The 14,012-nt window shown below is 45.2% G+C and overlaps 1 protein-coding gene across 5 annotated transcripts in view; it reads left to right on the plus strand.

Annotated features, from left to right (window-relative positions):
- Positions 1–14,012, plus strand: part of LOC110498325 (alpha-(1,6)-fucosyltransferase) — a 118,145-nt gene that overhangs the window by 75,229 nt on the left and 28,904 nt on the right. For 4 of the 5 annotated variants that reach the window (XM_036954610.1, XM_036954612.1, XM_036954611.1 and 1 more), the window contains one exon: positions 5,077–5,629. In XM_036954610.1, the coding sequence (XP_036810505.1) occupies positions 5,427–5,629 (203 nt within the window). In that variant the 5' untranslated portion in view covers positions 5,077–5,426. Of the gene's footprint in view, positions 1–4,669; positions 4,820–5,076; positions 5,630–14,012 lie in introns of those variants that run through there. The other variant, XM_036954613.1, reaches the window with a different exon arrangement.

Raw genomic sequence — 14,012 nt, forward strand, 5'->3', positions numbered from 1 at the left:
CTGAATGTGGAAGAATTGGTGGGAGACAGCTGAGTGCATTCTGGGGAGAGAAGTACCTGTTCTCTCTTCGTCACACCCCCCTTCTTTTTTTGTCTTGACATCTTTTATTACCCAGAAGACACATTATCTTCACACGTGTTTCTGATGCTTTTCACTGACAGCCGCAAGACAACAATCAGCTAGGCCTTTTTCCACACACGGTGCTTATGAAAGACGACCTCATTATGCCATTTTTCTCCTGTCCTCTTGTTTTTCATCAACGTTCTTTCAATATCCAGAACCCAAGTCCCAGTCATAGGAGCAACCCATCCTCGTTGTTGCCTCTTTAGATTCACTCTCTTTCTGACAGGGATGTTCATATCTGTCATATATTTGCTGCTCGCTTCAGGTGCTCTGTTTTAGAATGGCCTTTAGAATGGCCTTTTTCCCGTGAATTGCATTTCGTTTTGTTGGATGCTTCATTACAGGAGTGGTATATTCTGTTCAGATTAACTCCCATCATCTAAATGGGATGTGTGTCATTCTGGGCGCCGTGGGTGGTTGGCCTAATGGGTTACACACCCAATGCATATGGGTACGGTAGATTTCTTAAAATCTCCCTGGTCACATTGTCCAGCACCAACATGTTGTATATAGGCACTAGGCGGGTGGTTGAGCGTTGATCATACAGGCCTAGCAGTGTTGGTGAGAGAAAGAGAGATGATAGAGAAACGAGAGAGAGAGAGAGAGGGAGACTAGAGAGAGCGATGAGAGAGAGACGAGAGAGAGAGACTAGAGAGAGCGATGAGAGAGAGACGAGAGAGAGAGACTAGAGAGATGAGAGAGAGAGACTAGAGAGAGAGAGAGACTAGAGAGAGATGAGAGAGACTAGAGACGAGAGAGAGACGAGAGAGAGAGACGAGAGAGAGACTAGAGAGAGAGAGACGAGAGAGAGAGACGAGAGAGAGAGACTAGAGAGGAGAGAGAGAGACGAGAGAGAGACACGAGAGAGAGACGAGAGAGAGAGACACGAGAGAGAGAGACACGAGAGAGAGAGACTAGAAAGACTAGAGACGAGAGAGACTAGAGGGCGAGAGACGAGAGAGAGAGACTAGAGAGAGAGAGACTAGAGAGAGAGAGACTAGAGAGAGAGAGACACGAGAGAGAGAGAGAGAGAGGAGAGAGAGAGACGAGAGACTAGAGAGAGAGACTAGAGAGAGAGACTAGAGAGAGACGAGAGAGACGATAGGGAGAGAGACTAGAGAGGGACTAGAGAGAGAGATAGACGAGAGACTAGAGAGAGACTAGAGAGAGACTAGAGAGAGACTAGAGAGAGACTAGAGAGAGACTAGAGAGAGAGACTAGAGGGACTAGAGAGAGAGATAGACTAGAGAGTGGAGAGAGACTAGAGAGACTGGAGAGAGAGACTAGAGAGAGAGACTAGAGAGAGAGACTAGAGAGAGAGAGAGAGACTAGAGAGAGAGAGGCACTAGAGAGAGAGATAAACGAGAGAGAGAGAGAGACTAGAGAGAGAAGAGAGACTAGAGACGAGAGAGAGAGATAAACGAGAGAGAGAGACTAGAGAGAGAGACTAGAGAGAGATAGACTAGAGAGAGAGGGAAACTAGAGAGAGAGAGATACTAGAGAGACTAGAGAGAGAGAGACTAGATAGAGAGAGAGAGAGACTAGATAGAGAGACGAGAGACTAGAGAGAGACGAGAGAGAGACTAGAGAGAGAGGAGAGAGACTAGAGAGAGAGAGACGAGAGAGAGATGAGAGACGAGAAACTAGAGAGAGACTAGAGAGATGTGAGAAACATCTGAACATGACATTTTTAATCAAAACAGCTGTTATATTGTGTCAGTTGATTTGACTTTTTGGTTGTGAATTTCTAAGTTGATTAAACACGTTGATCTTTGTTGAGTCAACGTAGGTACAAAGTATTGACAATTAGAAAAGTTGAAGTCATCTTAACCCTTTACACTTGTGGGAATTGGCCTATATGGGTAGGGCTAAATTGAAATGTTTCTTACAGAATAAATATTAAATGCATATGCATAAGCATGGTACACTCTTAGAAAAAAGGGTTCCAAAGGGGTTATTTGGCTGTTCCCAAAGGAGAACCCTTTTTGGTTCCAGGTAGAAACCTTTCTGGTCCAGGTAGAAGAACCCTTTTGGTTCCAAAAGGGTTTTTACCTGCAACCAAAAAGGGTTCTTTAAAGTAGAGGTCGACCGATTATGATTTTTCAATGCCGATACCGATTATTGGAGGACCAAAAAAGCCGATACCGATTAATCGGTCGATTTAAAAATAAAAACATAATAATAAAAAATAAAAAAATTACAAAATTGTAACAATGACAATTACAACAATACTGAATTAACACTTATTTTAACTTAATATAATACATCAATAAAAATAAATTTAGCCTCAAGTAAATAATGAAACATGTCAATTTGGTTTAAATAATGCAAAAACAAAGTGTTGGAGAAGAAAGTAAAAGTGCAATATGTGCTATGTAAGAAAGCTAACGTTTAAGTTCCTTGCTCAGAACATGAGAACATATGAAAGTTGGTTGTTCCTTTTAACATGAGTCTTCAATATTCCCAGGTAAGAAGTTTTAGGTTGTAGTTATTATTAGGAGTTATAGGACTATTTCCCTCTATACCATTTGTATTTCATTAACCTTTGACTATTGGATGTTCTTATAGGCACTTTGGTATTGCCAGAGTAACAGTATAGCTTCCGTCCCTCTCCTCGCTCCTACCTGGGCTCGAACCAGGAACACATCGACAACAGCCACACTCGAAGCAGCGTTACCCATGCAGAGCAAGGGGAACAACTACTAGAAGGCTCAGAGCGAGTAACGTTTGAAACACTATTAGCGCGCGCTAACAAGCTAGCCATTTCACTTCGTTTACACCAGCCTCATCTCGGGAGTTGATAGGCTTGAAGTCATAAACAGCGCAATGCTTGACGCACAACAAAGAGCTGCTGGCAAAACGTACGAAAGTGCTGTTTGAATGAATGTTTACGGGCCTGCTTCTGCCTACCACCACTCAGTCAGATACTTAGATACGTGTATGCTTGTATGCTCAGTCAGATTATATGCAACGCAGGACACGCTAGATAATATCTAGTAATATCATCAACCATGTGTAGTTAACTAGTGATTATGATTGATTTGTTTTTTATAAGATAAGTTTAATGCTAGCTAGCAACTTACCTTGGCTTACTGCATTCGCGTAACAGGCAGTCTCCTTGTGGAGTGCAACGAGAGAGAGGCAGGTCGTTATTGCGTTGGACTAGTTAACTGTAAGGTTGCAAGATTGGATCCCCCCGAGCTGACAAGGTGAAAATCTGTCGTTCTGCCCTTGAACTAGGCAGTTAACCCACCGTTCCTGGGCCGTCATTGAAAATAAGAATGTGTTCTTAACTGACTTGCCTAGTTAAATAAAGGTATACAAAAACCGGCGCCCAAAAATACCGATTTCCGATTGTTATGAAAACTTGAAATCGGTCCTAATTAAATCGGCCATTCCGATTAATCGGTCAACCTCTACTTTAAAGGGTTCTCCTATGGGGAGAGCCGAATAACCCTTTAAGGTTCTAGATAGCACCTTTTTTTTCTAAGAGTGAAGCAATTGAAAGTGAACGATTATGGGAAAAATGATTAGACCAAAGTTGAGGACACAACAGTTCACCTGACACAATACTTCATCCAAACATTACACGGTTGATTTTATGTGCCTTTTTACATTAAATCACTGTACTATTCACCGCATTTGTTGATAACTGAATCTTAAAACACTCTGGGTACATTCAGTAACATGATAAAGTATCCCTGGAAAATGTGGGGTAGGAGCAACATTTTTTGATTACAAAGGTTTGTGTGAGAGGACGAACTGGTGTCTCCAAAGTGGTCACACAACTCTCCAAAGTGTTCACAGTTCCTAAGTCATTTCAATGCACTTTTCTGACCCAAATAAGAGTCTTCAACCACTGCAGTATCCCTGCACATTGCACATACAGTATGGTATTGGCACTGACCCTGGAACTGACCCTGTATATAGTTTACTGTGCTTGCTTTCTCGTGGTTCTTCTTATTTCTATTTCTCGTGTGTTTTTGTTCTACTTGACTTTAAAATATATATATAATGTATAGTACTACCGATGTTGATTACTGTATTGTCGGGAAAGAGCACGAAAGCCATTTCACTGTACTTGAAACTTGACAGACAAGCAGGCAGTACTACGCAGCTGAAGGTCAGTCTGCTGATTAATTAATTGAGTCCGCCCTTTGTTCGCGCTCGCCTCAAACCACTGCTACAATCTATAATACATTGTATATTCTCCACACAGAAATCCATAACTAACTAGTCTCTTATGTATTCAGCCAGCCTGCCAGTCATTTGTAATGAAGGGATAAGTATTCTATATCCCCTGTAATGAACATAGAGTATTCAGCCATATCCATTATCGTTGCTGAACCGTTCAACTCGCGTTGCTGGCCTGTGATGTCAAAAATGTGTGTGTCTGTGTGTGATCTCCCTGCCTGCTCTGAGACTGTGTGTGTGGCCAGGGTCCTGGGGGAGGAGTGTATGTATGTGAACAGAGCTGTGTCGGGGGGGGGGGGGGATCTCTCCTCAAATAGAGGGGAGGAGACCTCTATGCTGACATCCACACGCTCCTCCACATAACAATGGTTTAACCCAGTTTTATTATTAGACAAGGGAAGTACCGGTAGCCGCGTTTCTATTTTCAGTGTTCTCTCTCTCACAGGCATTTAGCCGTTGGTTGTGCTCTGATCAGCGGTGGATTTTTTTGTTGTTGCGTTCGGTGGGTTTGTGTTTAGTTGACTGGTGCGTTTGTGGTGTGTAGAAGTGGGTTTGTGGTGTTTTCAGCCAGTTTGTTGATGTAATGCTGAGTGGCATGTGGCGTTTGTTTACTGCTGTGTGGTGAATTCATATAGCGAGGGGCACCTGACTCTGGTTTATCACAGAGAAAGAGAGGACGGGTGGAGGAAGAAGATAAGGGCTGCGGTTTCTCTCAGATTTTGTCAGTGACCAACCCTACTTTGTTTGCTCTTTGAACAGAGGGAAGTATTCTACAAGGCCACTTCATAGAGACCCAGGGAGACATCTGTCAATCAGTCAGTCAGGACTACAGAGACACAGAGGGTGACAGACCAGACTACCAGACCCAGGATCAGCACACGCCCAGTCCAGCCTAGACCAGAGAGGACTCGGACATCCTAACTCCCTGGAGGAACCATAGCCATGCATTAACTAACCCCCCCAACCCTACTTGAACTACCTCTCACCATCTCCGTCCTCCCCCCTCCCCCCCTACGCCCTCCGGCATTCTCACCATGCCTCAAGGCCTATTGTGACGGGAGTGCTGTTCACCCCCCCCCCCCCCATCCCTCACCCCAGAGGGGTGAAAGATGCGCCCATGGGCAGGTTCGTGGCGCTGGATCATGCTTGTGCTCCTGGCGTGGGGCACACTGCTGTTCTACATCGGAGGTCACCTTGTGAAGGACAGCGAGCACCCGGAGAGATCCAGCAGAGAGCTGTCCAAGATCCTGGCCAAGCTGGAGAGACTGAAACAGCAGAACGAGGACCTGAGACGCATGGCTGAGACACTCAGGTGAGACGCGTGGCCGGGACTAACTGACACACTGACTGGAGTTTGGCTCTCGCTCCATTTCTGCCTCTTCCCCCTTGTCTTTGTCTCTACTCGTAGCTTTCTCTTTCTCTGTCTCTGTCTCTCTCACGTTCTGTCTCTCACTCTCTCGCCTCTCCTTCTGTTTCTACTGTGAGATGTTAAGCACCATTACTTCACTGCATATTATCTCACCCAATACTCCCAGGCAGCGTTGGTAATCTGTATTCTTACATTACTGGATTTAGATGAAGTAGTCTTCAAGGTGTCAAGAGTATTTCCTCTGCTTCCTTACTTCACTGACCCTTTAATCCAAGTGTTCATCATCTGTGATCTTTACATTACCCTTCTTGGTTAGATTCTGTAGTCTAAGCTTACATGTTTGTATGTTTCTGTAATTGAAATGTATGCGTCTTTGTCAACAACAAAGACTCTCTTGAAAGAATAGATTTTATCTCAATGAGGCTAACCTGGGTAAATAAAATGTAAAAAACACTTTACATTACTGAAGTTCACTTCCAGGTTAGATGTGGACTTACATCAGAGTACTGCAGTATGTTTCCTCTCTCTTCAGCATCCTCTCTCACAAGCTGTTGGTGGTGGTCTGATCAGGGGTGGATTTTTTGTTGTGTTCTGATGAGACGCGGGTTAAAGTAGTCTAACGTCAAGACTATTTCCTTTCCTTGCTGCCGTTTACAAACCGGAACTAAATCCATGTAATGTCGGTGCCTGTCATGGTAGCTATGGTGTAGTGTAAGATGGCGTGTTGTGATACGTGATGGACAGGGTGCCAACCTGGGCTGATGGGCTGTGTCTAAAGGCCGTGAGAAAAGCTCTTCTGTTATTGCGCTTGTCACATGCCGTATTCCGGCCCTCAAAACACTGGCGTGACGATTTTGATTCAAGCCTGAAGCAACAGTCAAGAGTTGTGAAGTGATAGGGTCTGTCCTAATTTAACGTTTCTAAAGGTTGTTCAGAGTAAAGGAAAGATGTGCAGAAGTTGTTCTTACAGCGGGCTGATTTGAGACATATTCACACATGTACGCTCAAACTCATACACTGGCACGCTCACACACACACAGTCTCCCCCTCTTTTTCTCTCTCACACTCTGTTGTACTTAGGCTCTCGCTCTCCTTCAATAGAGCAGGCTATCTAAGCTAACTGATCTAAGGTCAGTTCTGTGTGTGTGTCACCTTTGGTAAAGGTTAGAAGTGGGGTATGTAAACTGATCCTAGACCTGAGGAGCAGCTCCTACCCAGAGCCAGTAGTAGTAGTGGAGCTTCAGAGTCAGACATTACTGACCCCTGCTGTATGTAGTGGTCAGCACTGGCCAATGGCCATGAGTAGGCCTCAGCTCACATTGTTAGCATTACTGCAGTGTTACTACAGTGTTACTGTGGCGTTACTGCGGTGTTACTGCGGTGTTACTGCGGCGTTACTACAGTGTTAATGCGGTGTTACTACGGTGTTACTACGGCGTTACTGCGGCATTACTGCGGCGTTACTACGGTGTTACTGCGGCGTTACTATGGCGTTACTGCGGCGTTACTACGGTGTTACTGCAGTGTTACTACGGTGTTACTACAGTGTTACTATAGTGTCACTGCGGTGTTACTACGGTGTTACTGGTGTTACTACAGTGTTACTACGGTGTTACTACAGTGTTACTACAGTGTTACTGCGGCGTTACTACGGTGTTACTACGGTGTTACTAGTGCTACTACGGCGTTACTGCGGTGTTACTAGTGTTACTACGGCGTTACTGCGGCGTTACTACAGCGTTACTGTGGTGTTACTGCGGTGTTACTATGGTGTTACTGCGGTGTTACTATGGTGTTACTGCGGTGTTACTATAGTGTTACTATAGTGTTACTACGGTGTTACTATAGTGTTACTACAGTGTTACTGCGGTGTTACTACAGTGTCACTGCGGTGTTACTACGGTGTTACTGGTGTTACTACAGTGTTACTACGGTGCTACTACTGTGTTACTGCGGTGTTACTACGGTGTTACTACAGTGTTACTACAGTGTCACTGCGGTGTCACTGCGGTGTTACTACGGTGTTACTGCGGCGTTACTACGGTGTTACTGCGGCGTTACTACGGTGTTATTACGGTGTTACTAGTGCTACTACGGCGTTACTGCGGTGTTACTACGGTGTTACTGTGGTGTTACTACGGCGTTACTGCAGCGTTACTGCGGCGTTACTACGACGTTACTGTGGTGTTACTACGGTGTTACTGTGGCGTTACTGCATTGTTACTGCGGTGTTAGTGCGGTGTTACTATGGTGTTACTGCGGTGTTACTATAGTGTTACTGCGGTGTTACTATGGTGTTACTGCGATGTTACTATGGTGTTACTGCGGTGTTACTATGGTGTTACTGTGGTGTTACTGTGGTGTTACTGCGGTGTTACTATGGTGTTACTGCGGTGTTACTATAGTGTTACTGCGGTGTTACTATAGTGTTACTACAGTGTTACTACGGCGTTACTATAGTGTTACTGCGGTGTTACTATAGTGTTACTGCGGTGTTACTATAGTGTTACTGCGGTGTTACTACAGTGTTACTGCGGTGTTACTGCGGTGTTACTACAGTGTTACTACAGTGTTACTGCGGTGTTACTGCGGTGTTACTACAGTGTTACTACAGTGTTACGGTCCTTTCTCAAGCCCAACGGGTTTGAATATTATTTGCAGTGGCAATGGGGTGGTGTACAGAGTTGTGTCGACAGTCTTAATGGGGTGGTGTACATGGTTGTGTCTACAGTGTTAATGGGGTGGTGTACATGGTTGTGTCTACAGTGTTAATTGGGTGGTGTACAGGGTCCAGGCCCTGTGGTAATAGGGTGGTGTACAGGGTTGTGTCTACAGTGTTAATGGGGTGGTGGACAGGGTTGTGTCTACAGTGTTAATGGGGTGGTGTACAGGGTTGTGTCTACAGTGTTAATGGGGTGGTGTATAGGGTTGTGTCTACAGTGTTAATGGGGTGGTGTATAGGGTTGTGTCTACAGTGTTAATGGGGTGGTGTACAGGGCTGTGTCTACAGTGTTAATGGGGTGGTGTATAGGGTTGTGTCTACAGTGTTAATGGGGTGGTGTACATGGTTGTGTCTACAGTGTTAATGGGGTGGTGTGCAGGGTCCAGGTCTTGTGGTAATGGGGTGGTGTACAGGGTTGTGTCTACAGTGTTAATGGGGTGGTGTACAGGGTTGTGTCTACAGTGTTAATGGGGAGGTGTGCAGGGTCCAGGTCTTGTGGTAATGGGGTGGTGTATAGGGTTGTGTCTACAGTGTTAATGGGGTGGTGTACAGGGTTGTGTCTACAGTGTTAATGGGGTGGTGTACATGGTTGTGTCTACAGTGTTAATGGGGTGGTGTACAGGGTTGTGTCTACAGTGTTAATGGGGTGGTGTGCAGGGTTGTGTCTACAGTGTTAATGGGGTGGTGTGCAGGGTCCAGGTCTTGTGGTAATGGGGTGGTGTATAGGGTTGTGTCTACAGTGTTAATGGGGTGGTGTACAGGGTTGTGTCTACAGTGTTAATGGGGTGGTGTACATGGTTGTGTCTACAGTGTTAATGGGGTGGTGTACAGGGTTGTGTCTACAGTGTTAATGGGGTGGTGTACATGGTTGTGTCTACAGTGTTAATGGGGTGGTGTACAGGGTTGTGTCTACAGTGTTAATGGGGTGGTGTGCAGGGTTGTGTCTACAGTGTTAATGGGGTGGTGTGCAGGGTCCAGGTCTTGTGGTAATGGGGTGGTGTACAGGGTTGTGTCTACAGTGTTAATGGGGTGTTGTACAGGGTTGTGTCTACAGTGTTAATGGGGTGGTGTACAGGGTTGTGTCTACAGTGTTAATGGGGTGGTGTACAGGGTTGTGTCTACAGTGTTAATGGGGTGGTGTACATGGTTGTGTCTACAGTGTTAATGGGGTGGTGTACAGGGTTGTGTCTACAGTGTTAATGGGGTGATGTACAGGGTTGTGTCTACAGTGTTAATGGGGTGATGTACATGGTTGTGTCTACAGTGTTAATGGGGTGGTGTACAGGGTCCAGGTCTTGTGGTAATGGGGTGGTGTACAGGGTTGTGTCTACAGTGTTAATGGGGTGGTGTGCAGGGTCCAGGTCTTGTGGTAATGGGGTGGTGTACAGGGCTGTGTCTACAGTGTTAATGGGGTGGTGTACAGGGTCCAGGTCTTGTGGTAATGGGGTGGTGTACAGGGTTGTGTCTACAGTGTTAATGGGGTGGTGTATAGGGTTGTGTCTACATTGTTAATGGGGTGGTGTACATGGTTGTGTCTACAGTGTTAATGGGGTGGTGTACAGGGTTGTGTCTACAGTGTTAATGGGGTGGTGTACAGGGTTGTGTCTACATTGTTAATGGGGTGGTGTGCAGGGTCCAGGTCTTGTGGTAATGGGGTGGTGTACAGGGCTGTGTCTACAGTGTTAATGGGGTGGTGTACAGGGTTGTGTCTACAGTGTTAATGGGGTGGTGTATAGGGTTGTGTCTACAGTGTTAATGGGGTGGTGTGCAGGGTCCAGGTCTTGTGGTAATGGGGTGGTGTACAGGGTTGTGTCTACATTGTTAATGGGGTGGTGTACAGGGTTGTGTCTACAGTGTTAATGGGGTGGTGTGCAGGGTCCAGGTCTTGTGGTAATGGGGTGGTGTACAGGGTTGTGTCTACATTGTTAATGGGGTGGTGTACAGGGCTGTGTCTACAGTGTTAATGGGGTGGTGTACAGGGTTGTGTCTACAGTGTTAATGGGGTGGTGTACAGGGTTGTGTCTACAGTGTTAATGGGGTGGTGTACAGGGTCCAGGTCTTGTGGTAATGGGGTGGTGTACAGGGTTGTGTCTACAGTGTTAATGGGGTGGTTTGCAGGGTTGTGTCTACAGTGTTAATGGGGTGGTGTACAGGGTTGTGTCTACAGTGTTAATGGGGTGGTGTACAGGGTTGTGTCTACATTGTTAATGGGGTGGTGTACAGGGTTGTGTCTACAGTGTTAATGGGGTGGTGTATAGGGTTGTGTCTACAGTGTTAATGGGGTGGTGTGCAGGGTCCAGGTCTTGTGGTAATGGGGTGGTGTACAGGGTTGTTTCTACATTTTTAATGGGGTTGTGTACAGGGTTGTGTCTACAGTGTTAATGGGGTGGTGTACAGGGTTGTGTCTACAGTGTTAATGGGGTGGTGTGCAGGGTTGTGTCTACAGTGTTAATGGGGTGGTGTACAGGGTTGTGTCTACATTGTTAATGGGGTGGTGTACAGGGTTGTGTCTACAGTGTTAATGGGGTGGTGTATAGGGTTGTGTCTACAGTGTTAATGGGGTGGTGTGCAGGGTCCAGGTCTTGTGGTAATGGGGTGGTGTACAGGGTTGTGTCTACATTGTTAATGGGGTGGTGTACAGGGTTGTGTCTACAGTGTTAATGGGGTGGTGTATAGGGTTGTGTCTACAGTGTTAATGGGGTGGTTGTGCAGGGTCCAGGTCTTGTGGTAATGGGGTGGTGTACAGGGTTGTGTCTACATTGTTAATGGGGTGGTGTACAGGGTTGTGTCTACAGTGTTAATGGGGTGGTGTGCAGGGTCCAGGTCTTGTGGTAATGGGGTGGTGTACAGGGTTGTGTCTACAGTGGTAATGGGGTGGTGTACAGGGTTGTGTCTACAGTGTTAATGGGGTGGTGTGCAGGGTCCAGGTCTTGTGGTAATGGGGTGGTGTACAGGGTTGTGTCTACAGTGTTAATGGGGTGGTGTACAGGGTTGTGTCTACAGTGTTAATGGGGTGGTGTATAGGGTTGTGTCTACAGTGTTAATGGGGTGGTGTACAGGGTCCAGGTCTTGTGGTAATGGGGTGGTATATAGGGTTGTGTCTACATTGTTAATGGGGTGGTGTACAGGGTCCAGGCCCTGTGGTAATGGCTGCTCTGCTATGTGTGGAGGCCAGGCAGCATAATGAGAAGCAGCCAGTGAGACTTAAATCTGCGTCCCATTTGGCACCTTATTCCCTTCATAGTGCAATAGTTTTGACCAGGGCCCTATAAGGCTCTGGTCAAAAGTAGTGCACTATAAAGGGAATAGGGTGCCATTTGGGGTATAGACTGAGACTGCAGCAGTGTGCTGAGTCTCTCTGAGGAACTGCAGTAATGAGACTTCTGGCTGCACTGCTAACAGAGCTGTCTGAGTAGGACAGAGCGTCTGTGTGCATGTGTGTCTGTGTGTGTGTGCGTGCATGCGTGCGTGGTTTCACTATCCTTGCCAGTCCCCACAAGGAAAAGTGCCATTTTAGGTATAGGGGTTAGGTTTAGGGTTATAATTAGGGTTATGGTGAGAATTAAGGTTAGGGTTAGGAGTTAGGGTTAGGTTAAAGGTTACGGTTAGGAGTTAGGGTTAGGAGTTAGGTTTAGGGTCAGGAGTTAGGGTTACGGTCAGGAGTTAGGGTTACTGTTAGGAGTTAGGGTTAGGTTAAAGGTTACGGTTAGGAGTTAGGGTTAGGAGTTAGGTTTAGGGTTACGGTCAGGAGTTAGGGTTACGGTCAGGAGTTAGGGTTACTGTTAGGAGTTAGGGTTAAGGTTAGAATTAGAATTAGAGGTCGACCGATTATGATTTTTCAACGCCGATACCAATACCAATTATTGGAGGACCAAAAAAGCCGATACCGATTAATCGGCCGATTTATTTATTTATTTATTTGTAATAATGACAATTACAACAATACTGAATGAACACTTATTTTAACTTAATATAATACATCAATAAAATACATTTAGCCTCAAATAAATAATGAAACATGTTCAATTTGGTTTAAATAATGCAAAAACAAAGTGTTGGAGAAGAAAGTAAAAGTGCAATATGTGCTATGTAAGAAAGCTAACGTTTAAGTTCCTTGCTCAGAACATGAGAACATATGAAAGCTGGTGGTTCCTTTTAACATGAGTTTTCAATATTCCCAGGTAAGAAGTTTTAGGTTGTAGTTATTATAGGAAATATAGTACTATTTCCCTCAATACCATTTGTATTTCATTAACCTTTGTTCTTATAGGCACTTTAGTATTGCCAGTGTAACTGTATAGCTTCCGTCCCTCTCCTCGCTCCTCCCTGGGCTCGAACCAGGAACACAACGACAACAGCCAATCTCGAAGCAGCATTACCCATGCAGAGCAAGGGAAACAACCACTCCAAGGCTCAGAGCGAGTGACGTTTGAAACGCTATTAAAGCACTCTAACTAGCTAGCCATTTCACTTTGTTTACACCAGCCTCATCTCGGGAGTTGATAGGCTCGAAGTCATAAACAGCGCAACGAAGAGCTGCTGGCAAAACGCACAAAAGTGCTTTTTGAATGAATATTTACGTGCCTGCTTCTGCCTACCACCGCTCAGTCAGATACTTAGATACTTGTATGCTTGTATGCTCAGTCAGGTTATATGCAACGCAGGACACGCTAGATAATATCTAGTAATATCATCAACCATGTGTAGTTAACTAGTGATTATGATTGATTGTTTTTTATAAGATACGTTTAATGCTAGTTAGCAACTTACCTTGGCTTACTGCATTCGCGTAACAGGCAGTCTCCTTGTGGAGAGAGGCAGGTCGTTATTGCGTTGGACTAGTTAACTGTAAGGTTGCAAGATTGAATCCCCTGAGCTGACAAGGTGAAAATCTGTCGTGCTGCCCCTGAACGAGGCAGTTAACCCACCGTTCCTAGGCCGTCATTGAAAATAAGAATGTGTTCTTTAACTGACTTGCCTAGTTAAATAAAGATTAAATAAAGGTGTAAAATATATATATATATAAAAAATGTAAAAAAAACTTGAAATCGGGCCTAATTAATAGGCCATTCTGATTAATCGGTCGACCTCTAGTTAGGATTAGAGTTAGGTTTAGGATTAGGGTTAGGTTAGGAGTTAGGGTTAGGAGTTAGGGTTAGGAATTAGGGTTAGGAGTTAGGGTTAGGTTAAGGGTTAGGTTAAGGGTTAGGTAAAGGGTTAGGAGTTAGGGTTAGGTTAAGGGTTAGGAGTTAGGTTTAGGGTTTGACGTTAGGGTTAGGTTAAGGATTTGGCGTTAGGGTTAGGTTAAGGATTTGGCTTTACGGTTAGGTTAAGTGTTAGGTTAAGGGTTGTGTTAGGTTAAGGTTTAGGGTTTGGCGTTAGGGTTAGGTTAAGGGTTACGGTTAGGTAAGGGTTAAGTGTTAGGTTAAAGGTTTAGGGTTTGGCGTTAGGGTTTGACGTTAGGGTTAGGTTAGGAATTAGGTTAAGGGTTATGGTAAGGGTTAGGGTTTAGGTTAAGGGTTATGGTAGGGGTTAGGAGTTACGGTTAGGTTAAGGGTTACGGTTAGGATAAGGGTTACGGTTAGGAGTTAGGTTTAGAGTTTG

Source organism: Oncorhynchus mykiss, chromosome 19 (genome assembly GCF_013265735.2).
Source record: "Oncorhynchus mykiss isolate Arlee chromosome 19, USDA_OmykA_1.1, whole genome shotgun sequence".
NCBI lineage: Eukaryota > Metazoa > Chordata > Actinopteri > Salmoniformes > Salmonidae > Oncorhynchus > Oncorhynchus mykiss.